We start from the raw sequence: 20,483 nt of genomic DNA on the forward strand, positions 1-20,483 counted from the left end.
AAACATGTCGACGCCTGTTTTTCAAAAGGAATCCAAAAAAGACAAGGGAACATATGAGAGACAAGAGAAATTCTGTACAATAGGTCCTTCTATATTATGTTTTTGGCCATTGGATCAGTTTTAAAAGCTTAAATTGAACGAATAACGGTGTTCTCTAAGTTGGGTGATATTGTTTTGTTTATTTTTATCTTTTATGCATTTTGTGTCCCTTTTTTATAAATATGAGTGCACAGTTTCTAGGGTAGCCATGTATAGTGGAATCTATAGACTGTGGAAAAATATTGTGTAATATATGTATTGTTTTCATTGTTTCGGAATTTATTCCCGAATTTTAAATATACAGGAATGGTTTTAAGAAATGAAATTTTATATTTGAATAAAACATTGCCAGCATTTCATTCTACTGCGTGAATATATTGTGGAATTAGTCAGGCCCGATTTGGGTGTGGTATGCATGTTGTAAGAGGTGGATTTAAGTGACTTAAAGTTGTTTCCAGGGATTCCTTCAAGGCTTTTTTTGTCTAGCTTACCCTGTTCCCTGGAACTAGTGGGGTAACCTCTCTTTTGATTTAACTCCACTCTACAACACTTTACTCCACCTGCTTTAGTGAGAGTCATTATAAACTGAATAGGTTGTACATAAAAAAGAGGGGTCGTTTATGCATTGTCCTGAAGAAGGTGGTTTTATTCATCCTCTATACCACCGAAACGTGTTGACGCTTACCTGTGTGGGGTTACATTCGAGGAACATAGTATTGTCAAAAAAAAGTACCAAGTATTGTCAGCACTATTCCGGATTCTCTCGAAATAACCACATTAAATGTCAAAAATGTATGTCTGTTGTTTGTTATCTCTCTTTAAGGTTTTTAATACGATATCTTTTTATATTGGGATTTTTTTTAACCTTTATTATCAATTAAATTGATTATGTTTTTTATGTAATTTTAATTAAAATTTGTGATACGTACACATCCTTTTGTTTCTTTTACCTTAGATTGAAGAAGTGGTATGGTATGATTTTTGTATAAAAGTATATCTATAGTTTGGTGAAAGAGCAATTGTTTTGAATACTGATTACATTACCCTGGCTCTTGGCTTTGAGGGGTCACTCTCGTGCTTTTGGTAGATGAGCCACAAACACAGTGTAGACCCCGCTGTTCCATCCCCTTCTCTGAATCACAGCCCCCCGGCTGGTTACTACAGCAGGGCTGAAGGGCATGAACTGCAGGGAACTGCAGGGAACTGCTGTCGGCGCCAGTTGCTTCAGGCCGGCAGTAGGTGCGGGGTGCCGCAGACTCAGGTCATTACACCCCCACGATGAACCACAAAACAACTGACAGCACACACGCAGGGATCGACCCGCTAGTCATCATTGTGGTGTTGGGGCCCTAGGCCCACATGCTGCATGAATGACTACACTGACACAGTTGTAGGGTACTGGAACTGGCCCCGCGTACGTGCGCCCGGACCCTTTTATTTGCAGGGACACCTGACCGGTGACGCCTACGAAGGGTGTGTGTATGATGTGAGGTGCAAACACAGGCAGAACACTAGAACGTGCCCAGCAGGACATTACAGGTGTGACGAGCAATGTTCCTAAGTGCATTTAGTAATTCCCTTCCTGCTGAGGAAGGTAGCTCAGGCCACCTGACAGGTTCAAACTTTAGGCTCCATGACAGATTCGGGTCAATCTGTAAGTGGTAGTGTGCCGCAAAAACACACCAGCCCTCTGCCTACATCAGTAGGGTTTGTAAGCGCAGTGTTGTTATACTTTATCAAATGGAGATCAGCCAACACACCCCTCCTCCCCACCCAAGAGAGGGTCACTTAAGATGCACAATGCAAAGGGATAGGACTGTAGAAGGGGAAGTCGAAGTAGCACCTAGACAAAGCAAATTCTAGAAAACGCATGGGGACAAAAGCACAGTGTGCTGCTGAAAGCACATGGGAGAAAAAGTAAAAGTATAAGTTAGCCAAAGAAAAACTATAATATATTCATTTAAATGCCCCGGAAAAAAAACAAGGAGCAAAAGAAAAACACAAGTGTGGAGACAAATTGAAAGAAGAGTGGTGCAGAACAAAGCAATGGACCAAGTATAGTATGTTTCAACATCGTGAAAGAGCTTTCCAACCCCAGCGCAGGAAACAACGACATCACCCCGTCGCAAGACCTCTGCAACTCCCTCGCCTCATACTTCCACAACAAGATCGCGGACATACACAACAGCTTCAACAACCAACCAACGCACACCACGACCGACCCACCACTCCCCACCACCACCCTCCGCGCCTGGACTCCGATCAGCACCGAAGACACCGTCCGCACGATGAACTCCATCCACTCAGGATCTCCAACCGACCCCTGCCCCCACCACGTCTTCAACAAGGCCGACGCTGTCATCGCACCCCACCTGCGAGACATCATCAACACATCCTTCGACACCGCCACCTTCCCTGAGAGCTGGAAGCACGCCGAACTCAGCGCTCTACTCAAGAAACCCACAGCGGACCCCACCGAACTCAAGAATTACCGCCCCATCTCGCTCCTCCCGTTTCCAGCCAAAGTCATTGAGAAGACCGTCAACAAGCAGCTGGCCGCCTTCCTTGAGACGAATGGATCCCTCGACCCCTCACAGTCTGGCTTCCGAGCCAACCACAGCACCGAGACCGCCCTCATCGCCGCCACCGATGACATCCGAGCCCTGATGGACAACGGAGAAACAGCGGCCCTCATCCTCCTAGACCTCTCCGCGGCATTCGACACTGTCTGCCACCGCACCCTAGTACAGCGCCTCAGCAACGTCGGAATCCAGGAGAAGGCTCTGGAATGGATCATCTCCTTCCTCGACGGAAGAACACAGAGGGTCCGCCTACCACCGTACAAGTCAGAGGCCACCGAAGTCATCTGCGGCGTCCCTCAAGGATCCTCGCTGAGCCCCACCCTCTTCAACGTCTACATGAGCCCCCTCGCGGCCATCGCACGCCAACACAACCTCAACATAATCTCCTACGCCGACGACACCCAGCTGATCCTCTCCCTGACCAACGACCCCGCCGCCGCCAGAACCAACCTGCACGAAGGGATGAAAGAGGTAGCCGAGTGGATGACGACCAGCCGCCTGAAACTGAACTCAGACAAGACAGAGGTCCTCATCCTAGGCTCCTCGCCCTCCGCATGGGACGACTCCTGGTGGCCTCCCGCCCTGGGCACCGCACCCAAACCGACAGACCACGCACGCAACCTGGGCTTCATCCTGGACTCCTCCCTCTCCATGACCAGTCAAGTCAACGCCGTCTCCTCGTCGTGCTTCAACATCCTGCGCATGCTACGTAAGATCTTCTGGTGGTTCCCCACCGAGACCAGGAAGACCGTCACCCAGGCCCTCGTCACCAGTCGACTGGACTACGGCAACGCCCTCTACGCCGGTACCACCGCCAAGCTCCAGAAGAGACTCCAGCGGATCCAGAACGCCTCAGCCAGACTCATCCTCGACATCCCACGAACTAGCCACATCTCCGGACATCTCAGAGACCTGCATTGGCTCCCCGTCAACAAAAGAATCACCTTCCGCCTCCTCACCCACGCACACAAAGCCCTACACAACCAAGGCCCGAGCTACCTCAACAACCGAATCAACTTCTACGCTCCCAAACGCCACCTCCGTTCAGCCAACCACGCCCTCGCCGCCGTCCCCCGCATCCGAAGAGCGACAACAGGAGGAAGGTCCTTCTCCTACCTGGCCGCCAAGACCTGGAACTCCCTCCCGACCGACCTGCGCCTGACCCAAGACCACCTCTCCTTCAGGAAGAAGCTGAAGACCTGGCTGTTCGAGCAGTAACGGCACCCCCCTCCCCCCAGCGCCTTGAGACCCTACGGGTAGGTAGTGCGCTCTATAAATGTCTTTGATTGATTGATTGATTGTTTGTATTGCGGCGGTACAGGGCTTATTTATATTTTATATAGCGCGAACATTACACAAAGGTGTCAGAGCGCTTTACAATAGAACGAAGCAAGTTACATAAGGTATTGGTGATGAAGTTTACAGGACTGGCGACTAGCGAGGAGGGGTCGAGGCAGAGAGCCGCAGCAGATGCCCAGAATCCTGTGATTTTAATCTCCCCGTGCCTGAATGTGTAATGTAAATAATACGGTGCTCATGTAAAGCGCTCCAATACCTTCGGGTCGAGATCGCGCTATATAAAATATGCAACAAAAAAGAAAGGTGAGGCGGGGCACCTGATGTACGAAGATGGCTTGAGTCGAGCTTTAATGGCACTTTGAGAAGGTGGGGGGACAATGAAGCCGTGCACAGGGTTCGTGTCGAAAAGTTTGGGAGGCGCAGCATAAAGAAAAGAAGGCGTGTCCGAAAGTTGGGGGCGTGTCGGACCGCAAAGAAGCAGGAGTAGTTTGGAAGTGTTGCATGCAGTCGGCGCGCATGCGCCTCGAGGTGCTCAGATCGCAGCGGTTGCTGGAAGGCTGCGCACCATGGCACCTTTGCTGAAGCTCGGCTCCCTTGTCCTCCTCTGTTTATGTTGTTTGCGCAGCAGGGTGTCCCAGGCGGCAGCGGCGAGCCCCCGCAAGGGCGCAGCGGAGCAGTGCGGGCCCAAGGTAAGCCGAGCGCGCTGGCACCTGATGGCATGTCTGTCCTGCACCAGCTGGGGAAGTCCGCTGGCCCGGGCATGCCTTCCTTGGATCACCTGGGGAAGTCCACAGGTCGCGGCTGTGTGTAGCGCTTTGTTAGAAGGGGGGTTTGGGGAGCTATGTACCCCAGCTGTGCAGAGAACACCCGGACTGTAGCCTGTTCAGACTGCAGCAGGGGGGACCCGTCCTGTCAACTCACTGTACTGGTCTAGGAAGCCCCTTACGCACAGTGATCCACTGCCTGCGCTCTGCATCTTCGTAAAATGCCCTGTATTGCAGCCTCTGAGCGCTTACTGGTAACATGAGGGTGTTTGGAGAACGTAGTACTGTAGTTTTTGTTAAAAAAAGGAAAAAAACCGACCTCTCCTGGAACAGCGCCCACCTGCCAGTTGCGCATCCAGTTACCCCGGCGCTTTCCAGTATCCTCAGGAGTTCACTGTGGGGGATACAAAACTTGGCCACCTGGAGCTATGAAATCTGTCTTAACAGACCCCCCATCCTTTTGAGACCCCCCATCCTTTTGAGAACTGTAGCTTGTGTGACTTTTGGACTTGTTTACTGCCTGCATTTACTTTTTTTATTTGTATTGTTTTGTACTAAGTCCATTTAGCCAAAATGAATTCCTTCCAAATCACCACACCGGCGTTACCCTCTTCATAACGCCCCGTTAGAATCAGTAAGCGCGCTATAAATGTAATTTAGATACAGTGTCGCAGAGCAGACCCTAAAACATCTTTTTCACTTAATGGTAACGTTTCATACTGGCCTGTGTCCTGGAAAGAGTGCCTTTTGGCCAAATGCATGGAAATATACTAACCCCCATTAAAAAATAAATATAATAATTCTCTGTTTAGTACTAAAATAAAGTCACTAATTGGGATGGGAGGGGCATTGATGTCTCTACGCTTATTGTAGCCACGACCCTAAAGCTGGTGGACACGACCCTAATCCTGGGGGACATCCAAGCAGAGACCTTACGGGTTGAAATACGGGGGGCCAGCACCCCAACCCCGGGAAGGGTTGTAGCAAAACACTGTGTAGGGAATGCTGTTTTAAAGTCCCCTGGTTTTACAGCAAGTTAAGGGAGGTGGGCGGGGGGAGGGCGAGACTCCTGAAGCGCTTTCATCCCTCAGGAAGGCTGCTTCCTAGATTGTTGTTTTCAGGAAACCAGACTCCAGTTTGTTTGTTGATTCGGGAAGGGGGGAGGAGCAGTCCTTGTCTTTTCCACTAAAAAAGGGCCCCGCAGTCTGTGGTCTGAACTTTAAAAGGTGCATATGGGGGATTCTAAGTCTCACTTGAAAGGTTTCCGCGGCTGCATCATCCGTATAACATTTCATGACATCAGCTTGTTTGAAGACAGAAGGTTCACTTCGTATTGTCGACATATTTGAAAGGCAGCTTTTTAACTTCATGTTTTTGAACATGTGCGGTTTTTTAGTTGAAATTCCAGTTGAAATTTTCCAAATGGTTTCAGCCGCATTAGTTTTGGACATTTCATGAATTTAGGTGGGGAATCGCGCTTGATTCCGCAGGCCTTTTGGAACGTATTTGTGTTTAATAGTATGTAATGATCCTATTAGTATTTTTACTTAACTTAGTAGGGTTTCCCATATTTATTTGATTGGACATACACAATGAAGTGGCCAAAATTCCACGCTGTAATTGAATTCTGTAGAAACAGTTTGTGGGGGTGGAACCTCAACCATTTTTCCTTGAAACGCTGTGATTTTAAAAATCAAAATATGTATTTGCATTAGAGTAGGCAATGTGTTTGTATGTCTTATATTTTTCCTAACAAACAATGGGACTATTCCTTCTTAAATTTCTTCAAGCACGCAGGCTCAAGTACTTAACTATTAATGTACATGACTATACGTATGAGATTTATTCACAAAACTTTATAATTCAAGAAACCTCTTCTGATGATAAGAAACAAGGAAAACTATCATTGTTGTGGGTGGTATTAAAGTGCCCTTGCTCAGTCTTTGCATCTTGTGATCCCAGGGTCTGGGGATAGCCTGTCCCATTAGTAGCTCCGCATACCAAGGAGTGGGCGGTCTGTTTCATGACCACCAAACCCAACCACTGTCACTGGTTTTACCATTAGAACTAGATTACAAGTGACCTGGTTCTGGTGATGGGTTATTGATCATGCCTGATAATGATGCATTGGAGATCCTTATTTATCGGATGCCATAAATCATGCTGATTGAAAGCTTTGCTGCGAAAATGGGGACTAGCATGTGGGTTTTAGTGCTTACCACACCAAATCAGCATATATCCTTGTATTTTCTGGGCTTTTCCCCATAGGAAATATTGTCTAGTTTGACCTGCCAATATTTGTCTCCAGACTATTTCGAGGGGTGCAAAACTCCAACCCATTCATAATTACGACACAGTGCAAACAGTTTACACAGGTGTCGCTATATAACCCAGCACTTTTAATTGAGGCCCAAGTGTCATTGTGCGATCTGATCATGGACACACTCTGTCCCAGATAGTCCTGCAACAGGCATGGTTAGAATCCCGTGCAAAATGTGGTACAACATCCTGTACTAGTAATTCTGCTGTAGCTTATTAGTTTTTCCAGATTTTCACTTCACACAAATTAATGGGGCATAACGTGGTAACTGTATTTAAAGGATGTTTTGCTCAAGGCTGTGGAGTGTTAGTAAAGTTACTGTGTCATGTGCAGGATTCTTTCATATCTCCAAATTTGTGTAAATGTTGAAATTGTGCTGATGTCTAATTGCCATACATCTCTCCCATGATCACCTGGCTGTCAGTGAGCACCAGCTTTTTTCTTCACTACTCTTCTGTCTTCTTCAGGACACCCTCTGATCTCAATGTGTTCTCTGTGCCACTGACTGTTATCTGCAGGTTGAGAGCCCTCTTCACAAATATCTCCTTAGGAACTCAATTCTTGTGATTGTTAAGCAACCCATGTTGTGGAATACATTGTCTGTCCCATTCGATTCATGGGTGAATTGATGAGTGGTTCAGTGGCACTTGTCCTCCTCAGCATGGTCTCATTATGTTCTCATTAGTGATGAGAGGAGGTGCAGTTGAGAATTGAGGAATTGGACCATTCGCAAACACAACCAGATGAAGGACGGAGTGCTGAAACTTTTCATCCCCTCCTCGTCCAGAGATCTTGGTTAACCCCTTGGCCGCTGCGTGCTGGTGGGTAGGGGGGCCGTGCGGCGCTCCCATGCTCGTGACGGAACAACTCCATCACGAGCCACAGGCGGCTGTGCTTGTGCCGGAGTGGTTTTGTCATGGCCACGCCCGCTCAATAGAACGCACCGCGCAGGCGCGGAATCGCGGCAGCGTGGGCGGGGCGGCGCGCTGTGATGGAACCACTCCATCACCAGCACAGCGCATCCGTGGCTGGTGACGGAGTAGTTCCGTCACCAGCACACAAGGGGTTAAATCCATTGTTCTTCTGCTAACCAGGCCTCCCCAATTAGGACGCAGCCATCTGCATATGCAAATCAGTATTGACACTGCATCCCATGGGAACAGTTCAGCCTAAACTGCTAGGCCCTCCCTGGACCGGAAGCAAGCATCCTCGGACCGGTGTCGGGGTAACACCCCTCATCAGCCAGTCTAGCTTGAATCCAGTGGCATAGCGAGCAAGGGTCCCACATCTAGGCATACCCATGGCCACTTAGGGCGAACATAGCAAACACAACAAGATGATGGACGGAGTGCTGAAACATATGCCACTGTATTCAAGCTAGCCTGGCTGATGAGGGGTGATGCTCTGAAACCCGTCCAGGATGATTGTTTCTGGTTACAGGGATGACCTGGCCTAGCAGTTTGGGCTGCACTGTTCTCATGGGGAGCAGGGTCAAGACTGATTCGTATATGGCTGGATCTAAACTGGGGTGGTGGCATGGTGAGCAAAAGAACTATGGATTTAACCCAGAACTGTGACTGGGTTGAATGTTTGACAATGTTCAGCATTTCGTCCATAACCTTTTTGTGTGGCTTTGACAATTCCGCAGGTAGCCTGGCAGAAAGAAGCCATGCCAGCGTTAATTTTCAGGTTCTGTGTGCGCTCCACACTTGGCTGGATTCTGGGTATTGTGGCCCTGTGCTGCTCTGTGCCAGTGCTCCTTGCCTTTGTCTACCAATGAGCCATTTGTCTTGGGCTGTTTGCCACCGGTCATATTTATTTTTATGCAACACCTTAGTACACCCAATATCGAACTTCATCACGACCAGGTTCATTCAAATTCCTCATATGCAAGTATAAAATGCATTGTAATCCGTATTCCCACAAATTCAATATAAAAATATATTCTAACACCACTCAAATCACATTACAGGATTTACACATTGAAGAGCAGGAGACTTTACAGTATCAGAGCCAACCTACTCATTTCCATTCCATCAGTCTTTAACGTGGACGAAACCATCCACACCCATGGAAGGCTATCCAAGGACATCACCCAAACTGGCCCCTGTCTCGGATTGCAAGCCCCCTTCCATCCCCCAACTACCGCCAGATTGGGACGGTCAGCCCAGTAGTGAGGGCAGGGCCAGAAAGCCCTGTGTCCAGGGCACAAGTCCTAAAAAAATAAGTAGGGGGACGCTGACGTCACGACAGGACGTGACGTCACGAAAGGTGGCTTGAACCATCAGACTTATTGCCTCCCCTCGCTCAACCCTTAGGTGCGCTTGCATTAGAGAAGCCAGCGCGTGAGCAGCGTTCTAAATGAGCTCCGATCTCGCCCCATAGGGGCCAAAGAGTGAATGTGTGGCTCCATTTGCTCCAGTTATTGAGCTCCCAGTAAAATTAGTGGGGGGACGCCGTCCACCCGTGTGGTACCCCGACTCGAGCCCTGCCTGTGTCCCCACCAGTACACAGCACCTCGCACCCATGGCCCCTTTACTCTAGGAATAAATCCTGTGCTAATTGGCAGCTGCGTCACCCAGATAGGCCACGACATCCCAGGCATAATCTTGCCCCCCCCTTAATTTGTGGAGCCCTTGTTCAGAGTCTCCGTCTCATATAACGATTTCACTTGCCAACCCTCGGTAGAAGGCAGACCTCCAGCTATTATCGACCAGATATGATCACTTCTCCTGAGCATCCCTCTTAAACTCTCACTTCTCCGCTCCAAGTCGAGTAGTAAAGACTGTTCACCCCCCAGCAGATGGATGTACCAAACGCTGATTTACATTCGGGGGAGCCCCGTAGGTCTGGAGATGTGCGAGGCCGCCTTGCGGAGACCCCACTTGACTGAAGAAAGTATGAGGTGGTTCACCAAAGTAACCTGTTAGCTGCCCCTCACAGGGCGTTTTTCATGTAGCCCTATCATTGCTTGAAGTTTAAGACGGCCTGTCGGGGGAGGGGTGGGTTTACACAGTGTGCAGTACCAATTATAGGGCCAATCCTCTCTCACAGTGTTCACCACCCTTCTATTCTCCCTGACCTGGAGCAGTCAGAGGGACAGAGCTGCCTTCGCATTTTGCGCAAAGTACAGTTGCTGTGTACAGCGAATATCTCTGCCCCCAGGGCCCTGTTTTCAAAGGGCCTGGCCCTATTGTGCCTCCGCAGCACACAGAGAGCCCTTTGAAAGCGGAGACCTCGGTGCCTGCTGAAACTCTACCCGTCTCGGGGTTGGCACAATAGCCGGGCAAACCTTTTGTTTGGGTCTCGGCCGCATTCTCCAGGTGCCGAGTTACCGATCTGTGGCGCATCCTTTTACCTCCAAAGCCGTCCCAGATACCCGCGAATGGACCTGCCTGGCCAGTTCCAGAGGGCGCCCATTGTGTGGCGTTTGTAGAGCTTTGTGTCGGCTGTCACACGGCTGCCGCGCTGCGAGGTGACTGCTGACCTCTGTGACACACTGTCTGCTCGGGGGCAGGCCAGCCTTTGATGTCAGCCCCTGTAGGAAGCACGGGGCCTATTTGGGCTATTAAAATTCTTTGGCATTTCCTCTGTTTAACCACAGGCCACTTCCCTAAACACCGCAGGACACTGGCTGATTAAACAGACACCGGCCCTGGGGCTATGCTTGCCGGGCAACCCGCTCAAATGGCTTTTGTTACCAGAGCTTACCGTTTCATAACTTGAAAACAACAATTAAACAAAAAAAAACACATTTGGAGCGCTGGCAAGAGGTCTGTGCAGCTAAAGGAGTTTAGGAATTGTTCATTCTAGCGCAGGAGTAATGTAATGGCCTGCACATGGGATCTGCTTTGATTTTTAAGCATGCCGTGATTTTTGATGGCATGACGTAAATACGCTTTAATTGATGATCTGTTGGCAATTAGCGCACAGAGTTTCCTGATTGCACCGATTACATATAAATCCCCTTTCTTTACCTGCAACAGACGCGCTGTAAACAAATCACAAGTGATATATTACGTTTAGCTGTTTTTTTTTGTTGAAGCGAGCAATCCTTTATTTAATATTTGGACTTTGCAGCTAGAGTATACAAGCCAAACGTTTTCTTGGAAACGTTTCTGTTTTTTCACTTTATACCACACATAACCTTAGCGCAGCAGTTTAGAATTGGCGCGAACTGACATACTTTAGCTTTCAACCTAACAAATCGTCCTTAAATAGGAACTATATCTATAAAAGGAAAAGGGAAGCTTTAAATGCAATTCATTTTGTAATTAATGGAACACAAAAATACTAGCCTTTGACTTCCTATTTCCCCACCTGCTCATGTTTTCAGACCAGACTGCACCAGTTTCTTCTCTTATTGTCATTTATAGAGGTATCACCGCCATTATTACTTTCTTTCCACACATGTCTCGTTTTCTTCCGGAGTACTGCCACCCAAGTCCTTTGTAGGAAAAATTGCTTTCCTTAAAAAATCTGAAAGCCTAACCTTAACGGGGAAATTCACTTAACACTTTATTGGGCAGTGACCGTCCTACAATACAAAAGCCCAGAATAAGGCAATCAATTTATTTGATTTATTCCAGTGTACCGTCTCTCCTCGTGTCAATTTTTTAAATATTTGTATTCGTTCTATCTAGTATAATAATAAACATACTGTGTTATGACCACTTTAAATATTGGTTGTACAGTGGTAAAAACATGATCCGACTGGCCACCCTCTGGGGCCATTATACAGATCACAAGTGTCTATCAAAATTTCCCACCATAGTCTGTCCCTTATGATGAGGGGACCTGAGCTACTTTCTCCCTGTTCTACAGTTATTCCCCTAATGCGTGTCCCTCATTCCCTTCCCATCCTCCCCAGATTTTCTCAAATATTTTCATGCACCCACGTGCTTTATAGATATCCTTTTCCATCACTTTACAAAATTCCATTCCGCTTACCCAGGTCTGGTGCGTTTGGAGGGCACCGGCTCCCCATCTCTGTGCAGTGTCCCTTTTCTTGACCAAAAAATATCTATCAGTTGCCTCTGGTATCTGGAGCAATCGGTTGGGTCCCACACCCCCAGGTGTACCTATTTTGGTGGGCATTGCAACGTTAACGCTGTTGTAGTCTCCAGTGAGATTATCTCCTCCCAGTATGTTTGAATGCGGTGGCAGCTCCAGAGTGTGTGAATGAAAGTGACCACTTGACCACAACCTCGAAGGCAATCCGTCGTATCCACCCTTCCTATTTTTTGCAGCAGGGCGCACCTGTAATACACTCTGTGTAAGATCTTAATCTGAATCAGTCTAAAACTGGCCTTTATCGCCACCTGTGCAGGGAACTCAACAACTCCTGCCAGTCATCTTCCTCTAAAATCCATAGGCCCTTTTCGCATTTACTGTGAAGTGTCTTTAATGCGGGTTGGGTATTTCTCATTATTGTGCCATAAGTTAATGATATCAATTTCTTCTCCAGCTGCTCATCCAGGAGTCTGTACTCCAGAGGGGAGTCTTCTTGTGTTTCCTCATCTAAGGACACTGATTCCTTAGGTGCATGTCTTATTCCAGCATAGTTTAGCCACTGATTATCGGACATGTCGTAGTCTTCCCTTGGGTGTGAACAAAGGTGTCTTTCCAGACATCCACCAAGGCAGACAGGCCAAATGCGTCCCAGCACCGAAATCTCTGCAGTGTCGTTACTGACCGAAGTCTGGAGACCTCCTATAATGGTGTTTGGGAATCGGACGATGTTGCGAGCCCATTTCTCTAGTCAAGGTTTTCCATATGTTTATTACAATCTCCCTCTTGTCCAACTTTTTACGTTTAAAACACTCATGCCAGAATAAACACACACACACACACACACTCTCTTCCACTTAGAATGTGTCAGAGAATTGTAGAGAGGGAGAAAGATGCCCACTGCCCACTTTCAGCTGTAAAAGTTGGAAAGAAGTGACCCAAGTTATGTGCTTAAAACAAAAAAAGAATGAAATTCTAACATTTTGAATTGCAGGCGATTCAGGGCAAAAAAGTGTTGAATAGAACTTCTCCAAAAAATTGCAATTAGAAGTATGACCGCATTGCTTCGAAGATGTGCTCAGATAAACACTGTTAAAATGTACACATGCTTCATGGGGTGGTTAGTGAGCCTAAACCAAAAGGAGACTTCAGAAAGATTCGAGGCAAAACGTTAATCTAACTTAAACCAAGAGTGCTTTAAAAATAAAGCATGCTGTTTAACAAAGTAACCGTGGACAATCCAATTTCACATCCACAGAAGTTCCCTGCCCTTGCATTGTTAAATCACTTTTGAGGTCAACCTGTACATTTGCATCCCTCGATTGCCCATGGGTTGCCCTTGAGCTACTTAGGCTCATGAAATTGCTTCCACAGTGCAACACATGAAATGGACTAGATAGAATCTTCCAGCTCGTTGAATTGCTGCTGTTGAAGTTGTATTTGGCACATCTCTCCAAGAGTCCCTTCTTTTTTCAACTCCCCACATTTTCGACCCGTGTACAGGCAGGCCCCTGCAGTCTTTTTAGGGACAGGATACACAAGTCTCTCTATTTCGCCTCTCTCCCCTCTGATTCCTTCAGTGATAACCCCTTGAGGTGCCCATCCTTCCAGATAGCAGTAATCAACACTGCATGTGGTTACTTTGGAACAACAAACGGAGCAGGTTTGTTGTCGGTGGTTCCACCTAAAAAAAAGTCTTCACTAATGCTACTGACTCAACCAGGTGAACATTGATCTTTCCTACCCGTCAAATGCCTCTTCTGGTTGCCTACTTCTGCTTCTGTCTTTATGGGATGACCATGTATCTCTTACAACATTTCATCTGCCCTTTATTGTCTTATATTTGATGCTATTGTATTTATGTAGCAATTTCTACCCCTGACGAGGCATTGAAGTGCTTTCCGGCGAGTAGCACGCTACTCCGGAACCCAAAGGTGGAATAGTGGTGGATTAATAGAGGGGAAATTTAAGTGATTGGGGGTGGTGGACAGGTGAGCCTGTTAGTTGGATGAATAGGATAGAGGAGGAATAGTTTAGGAATTATTATTTGCCAAAGAGGTTTAGGATGAGTCAGAGGGGGCCTGTTAGTTGGATGAATAGGATAAAGGCCGGATAGAGGAGGTAAGTATTCAGAAAGAGTTATTTGGTGTTTATAGTAGTAAAAAAGGTTTGCGATGAGTCAGAGAGGGGAGGTAGCAGATATTTCGGAAGAAGAATAGGATGAGTAAAAGCAGTGATTTAATGAGGTCTGGGTAGATCAGTCATTTCTTTTTCTCTGCAGTGGGAGGAAAATATCTGTTTACTTCTGTTACCTGGCATCTTTAGTTCAGCTCAGCAAGCCCTACTGTGACACTCATCTTTCCATTCGTTACTGGAAAACTTCCAATAAGTTTTACAATTGCACTTGGGTGCTGCAAAAAAAAATCTTTACTGCTGTGCACAGTACTTAAGAATGACTTTATTGTGCATACAATGCATTAGTGAAATAAATAATGAAATGTGTGGTGACAGAGTGTACTTTCCAGAATGAACGTAGTTCCTCACGCATTTCAAAAGAGGCCGAATGATCCACCCAACCCAGTCAATGAAAAGGAGGAGGCTAAAATGCTCCCGGGGCCTTATTTAAGAAGTAATTGACAGTATCTCAAGTTCGTAGCTGAAGATACTTGAGCCAAAGAAACAAATGTTTGAAAGAAAGCTGAACCAAATCCCATTAGAGCATGTGTAGAGTACTGTACAGTATGGTCGCCGCGAATGGCGCATGCCCCATTACACATCAAACCTAAAAATTGGCTATTTTACACCTCCAGTCACCCTTTTCAGCGCTCAAGCATACTGGGTGGCTATACACTCCTGGAAGACACCATGTCTACCGCTGGGTAGCTGTTCACTAACTGTAGCCTTCAGCCAATCTTTAACTTTGAGTGGTTATTCACATCTGGAAATCTATAAACATACACACCAGGTTCACTTTCGATGACCACAAATCATTAGTCCCGTCAGTTGTACCTCCGCTTCCAATGACATCTAGACTATACTTAATTTAACCTTGTCCTTCTGTGTTCGTTCCTGAGTTACTTACCCAGCCACTTCCAGGCGCGGCTTCACCTCCTGGACGAGTGGAGGGTTTTGAATTGTTTGCTTCTGGTACAAGAGCTGCGAGGGGTTAAGGACCCCCATACTCTTCCAGAAAGAGGGGCTGTATTTCTACTTTATGCCTCATGGTTGGAAGCTGAAGTCAACCTCCCTACTCCTTTTTCCAGGCTGAACATTGCTTTCTTCTCATCCCTTTCTGGGTTATCTTCACTTGGATAACACACTCATGAATGCACTGGGCCTCACATACCCCTGCAAGAGTGCACAACTGCTTTCTTGTGTTTTTAAGATTTGTGAGAATGGACTGTGCAAATCTGTGGTAGATCGTTCAGGAAGAAATGCAAACTTCTCATTTGTCCACCTATTTTTGTTAATTCCCCTTTGATTTTCTAGCCCAGCCTGAATTTCCACACAGAGTGTGTGTTGAAGCTTCAGAAAGGAGGAGGAATGACTAGGCCCAAGGAGGTGGGATTGGAATGGCAACTTTCAGCAAAGACAATGTTAGTGGCAGTCTCCGATTACTAAATCAGTGTAACAGGAGCTGAGAGGAGTAGCTAGATTAATGGAGCAGTAGTCCTTTGCAGGCATGTATTGTTGGGTAGCTGCCTAGCAAGGGTCACCACTGGAAGCTGCCCAACCCCCTATAACTCAGGTTGGCTTGTATTTGTGCCCCTTCAGCACATGTTTAAACTTGAAGCAGGGACCCTGACACTGGGATACAGGAGAGTGTGAGAGATGCGTGAGACTGGGCTAAAATCTTGCCATCTGGCTGCACGAATGGGGGCTTTCGATGAAAGATATGCGAGGCGCTGGAGAGACCTGCATATTTCCTTTAACTTGTTTTCTAAACATTCAGGAATGTTGAATTCAATGCGCTTCATCAGGTGGGGACGGGCAGGCAGAGCCCAACCAAGATGGTGGGGTTTCTTGAAGCTCTACAATGAGGCCACAATTGCTCTCCTACTACGATTTGATCCTGATTTGATAGAGGGTTTTGAAATTGGGCTGTGAGGTTTGGGGGCATAGGACCTCCAGTGGAAGTCGTGATTGTTGGTACATCGCTGCTGGTGTCAACAGCAGAGGTATCTCGTGGTGCCTTCTGGCCTAACAGAGAGGAGCACAACATGTGCATTAAGTGGCAAGGAACAGGCGCAGCAGTGACAACCCTGAAGCGGCTAGTGGCCCATTAAGAGAGCCCAGAGTTACTCCCAGTGCATGGATACTCACGGTGTTGGTGGTGGCTGGAGGGAGTAGAAGACACTGGCTTTTTGTTTCCCCATGCCAACCGTCGGCTGAGAGGGTAAGTGCCCTGAAGGGCACTGTTCTCCAGTCAATGCTGGATCCCAATGTAGATTATGAATACGTGATACACGAACACCTGGACCAAGGCACCATTAGTATGAGGACAATCCTTTGTGGCCTCATGCCTGCAAGTGGTACTTCTGATACTGTAATCTCATGCCTCCATGGCGGGCAGGACATGACGCATGGAGAATTTTTTTTTTCCGGGTGCAAATGGCATAGGGAAGGAGCAGGGGAGAGATGGTCACAGAACCTGCTAATGGGAAGAAGTTGGCGTTAGGGGAATGAGCCCTGCTGATGGGCAGGGGGCAATCGAGGATCAAGAGCAAGTTGTACGGAGGTACAGGACTTGATATCTTTCAAGTCCAATATGGTAAAAGGATTTATACTGGTGGAGACTAAGCTTGAACACCTTGAGAACGTGCAACACACATACTGGATGAATCCATCCTAAAGGAAATGAGCAGTGCTGGGTGACTTGCTGTCTCTGAATGCTGAGGAAGGTTGCCAAGGTTTGTGTGGCGCACTTCGGTTGCCATAGGGAGTATGGGGGGCAATGTGGAGACTAGCAGTATGGTGATGGTGACCACGATGACTTCGAAGTGAAGGAAGGATGTGCTGAAGACGTCAGTGAAAAAGAGACTGCTATTCTGAGAGGACCGATTCGGTCTATTTTGCGATTGGTGCGCTGAGACATTATCAAAGAAGAAGGCCATTGGGAGTGGAGTGATGGAGAGGCATTGTAGCCTCTGTTAGATTCCTGGAAAATATTAAGAGTAAACTTTAAAGAGGAAAAAATATGTATTTACCCAGTTGGATTCTGCCAGCACCTCTCTTGTCAGCTTATCCTTCGCATTAGTGTGTGGTTTTGTATTGTGATGGTTAGATGCTTTTTCTGAGGCTGTTTGGGGGTTTTGATAATGGGGCGCTGTTCGTGGACCTGGGATCCTCCCTTGTCGTGAGGGTGGTGGATGAGTTTAGTAGGGAACATGTGTTCTGGTGACATTTCAACTTTTATGCTCCACTGCTCAGCCCCTTCCTTCTTAATGGTCCTGCTTGTATCAGATGTGCACTATTATGGAGATATAGGCTCTGTATTGTGGAGCTAAGAGTTATGACTAATGGGGAATCTTTTGTGTTTCCTCCAAAGTGGAAAATGTGTGTCATAGCTTGCATGCCAAGAAGCTCAATAACATGATTTGTGCCTATATGCAGCACATGCAGATTGTTTGTTTGTTTGTTTGTTTGGTTTTGGCATTACATTGATAAACAATATACACTTTCGGTTGTTTTAGAAGATTACTTCGCTCCCCCTGCAAATTTGTAGTCACATAGCAATTTGAAAACATTTTTGAAAATGTGCAGCTTTCTGAAAATGTGCATGCTTGCTTCCATATGTTTTACTCCACATTGTTGCATTTCCAGCTTTGCAATACTTGTCAGGAGTACAAAACTACTTTACGGGTCGACCCAGGGTTCTACCAGCTGCTGTCTTCCATTCAGGCTAGGTAAGAAGGGATGTAGACCACTTGGGGTTTGGTCCAGTCCTGAGGGATGCGTTTGGAGTCAGTATCAGCTGTCACTTCCACAGCACAGGCAGCGATGCAGCAGGATTTGCACTGAGCAGATCTTCGGTGAAAACTGAAATATGAGCTGCACTAAAGCGAATGGACCTTTAGTCCCGTATTGAGGTGCAACTTAATAAATCACACCCACAAAGTACAGTGAAGCACATTGGGCCTCCCAGTGCTGACTGAGAGTAATATATATGTGCAAATCATAAGTGTTTATTAGCAGATTAGCAAGGTTAAAAACTCAAATCATTTGTTTTCGAAAGTCAGTAGTCCATGCATAAATATATCAGTTAACACAATTCAAATCAATTCAAAATAGCAAATACAAAGGCAAACTGCTTACAGTTGTCATAAATCAAATCGAGCAAACTCTGCTTCCAACGAGAAGTTCCCTAATAGGGCAGGCTAACAAGTCTAAGTTGGGGAGAAGTCAAGCAGAAGGTGTCTGCAAGTAAAGCCTCTAAAAGGCAGAATCAAATGCAGTGGCGTAGCAAGGGGGGGGGGCAGTCCACCCCAGGTGGCATGAGTTTTGGGGGCGGTGGCTTGTAGCCTCCCACTCTTACCTGTGGCTGTTGCGGGTGGGTGGCGTCCGGAATCGCCAGCAATCCCCCCATGCATTTGGATCTGCAGGCAGCAAACGCTAAGTCCTAGCTATGTCACTGATCAAATGAAGATTCGGTGAGATTAGTGGGGAATGTATTTGCCCAGTATTCTAACTCTTTGGGCAGGAGCAAAGAAAGCATCCCGCCTGAGGAGGGTGGTAAAGGGCATCTAAATTTAGCTAACTCAGCAATGCACAGTTAAATCCATAGAATTCTTTACAATGAGGAGCAACTACTTATGGTTCCCATTAAGAGAACCAATCAGGAGTTCACACTTTCTGATATAAATTATTTTCAGCTTCCTTCTCCGCCATCACACAATGGAAGTCTCTGCTGTATGACTTCCAACTGATATTTGGTAGTGGGATGATAAGTTTGGTTAGCGTGTTCTTCGAGCTTGTGTAGAGGTTGATTATTCAGCTCTCCATGGAACACATAGAGATAAATATAAACACAATAGTAGAATTTAATTAACACTTACTGCTGCAATTTGGCTCCCGAAATAAGAGAAAGGAAGAACGTACAGCAGTCAGAGAAACATTTCACTTGCCCAGAACCATTTTAAATCGAGGCCTACACTAACTATGGCCAACTTTAATGTGAAAATTGCATTCTACAAATGCTTGTGTGCCGTGCAGCTGAATGTAAATATTTTGCAAAGCATAAAATATTGAAAAGGTGTCACAAAGCCGCAAGAATCCAGGTCGGTGTTTAGGATTATGTTTCGAGTGGGTACCGACTACTCTCTTCCCTCCAGCATAGGTAGGACAGTCTATGTAGGCCGCATGGAACCTGATCATGCCTCAATGGTTGCGTTTGGGATCAATACTGCCTTAACTCGCAATCATGAAATTGAGTTTGGGTGTGCAAAATATGCGTAATTATGAAACATTTAGTCAGATTGACTCGCGCACTATTGATAAGCTGTAACGGGTCATTTGCTGCATGGTACGGAAATGGTCCTTGCGTTCACATGGGAGGTGTGCATCTTAGGGAAGTATTGCAGGGGTAAGAAATACAAAGTCACAGCTCGATTCATCGACCTAGGGCTAATCGTCACCAAACGCCTCATTATCCATAGATGGAAATCCCCCTGATATCCCCACCCCTTCCCCCATGCTACGGCCTGGTTGCTCTCATTTATAAATTGGGCGCAGGTGCAGAGTATGGCCCTACAGAGAGGACAATATGGGTCTCAGGAAACGCCCTATTGCCACACATTGGGACGCTTTAATGGCAGACCTACACGCTGAAATGCCCTCTGCCTCACTGGCTCATGACTCCCATGCTGATGGGGACCATGATGCGCCTCTTGACAACGGTGACATCCCTTTTGTTCACTTTCTAGTTGTATTGAACCACCTATAAATGATTAGCCCGTTGGTAGTAGCCACCACTGTAGGTGCTTATACTCACCTAAATATGCGTGTATAACGCATGCAGTATTAGAGAGATTGCGACTGACTGCCTGGAATAAGAAGCTTTCTTTGGTAGCTGTATAAAAAGAGTATGTTGAATAATTTTGATTTGCAGTAAAAATTGTTAAGCTCTGTAATCAAAATATGCTGAAGCTTTGAGCATTTGCCGGTGTTCACCAATGGCAATTATTGCATACGTACTAGCACTGTAAATTCTATTAAATACTATTAAATTCTGCCTCACCGTATTGTGGGTAGCTCTGTGTATACAGATAAGATCGGCAATGCTATCAATAATTTGTGCAGACATTGCTAGAGTTGTCTGTACCATATATGTGCTCAATACTATCTGAAAATAATAATGAAACCGATTTAAACAAAAAAAAGTAACTTTTTGTCAAAAGTATGATAAATGACACCAAATGCAAATCTTGCTAGCTGGCCTTCTGTGTTTCCCCTCCTTTAGTGGTAACTGTT

At 46.5% G+C, this 20,483-nt stretch overlaps 1 protein-coding gene across 1 annotated transcript in view; it reads left to right on the forward strand.

Moving 5' to 3' along the window:
* Positions 1 to 4,442: 4,442 nt before the first annotated feature.
* The window catches only part of IL17RD (interleukin 17 receptor D), a 219,434-nt gene continuing 203,393 nt past the window's right edge, over positions 4,443 to 20,483 (forward strand). Inside the window, exon 1 of the mRNA XM_078661574.1 lies at positions 4,443 to 4,609. Within this exon, the coding sequence (XP_078517700.1) occupies positions 4,487 to 4,609 (123 nt within the window). The 5' untranslated portion in view covers positions 4,443 to 4,486. The remainder of the gene's footprint in view (positions 4,610 to 20,483) is intronic.

Source organism: Lissotriton helveticus, chromosome 9, assembly GCF_964261635.1.
Source record: "Lissotriton helveticus chromosome 9, aLisHel1.1, whole genome shotgun sequence".
NCBI lineage: Eukaryota > Metazoa > Chordata > Amphibia > Caudata > Salamandridae > Lissotriton > Lissotriton helveticus.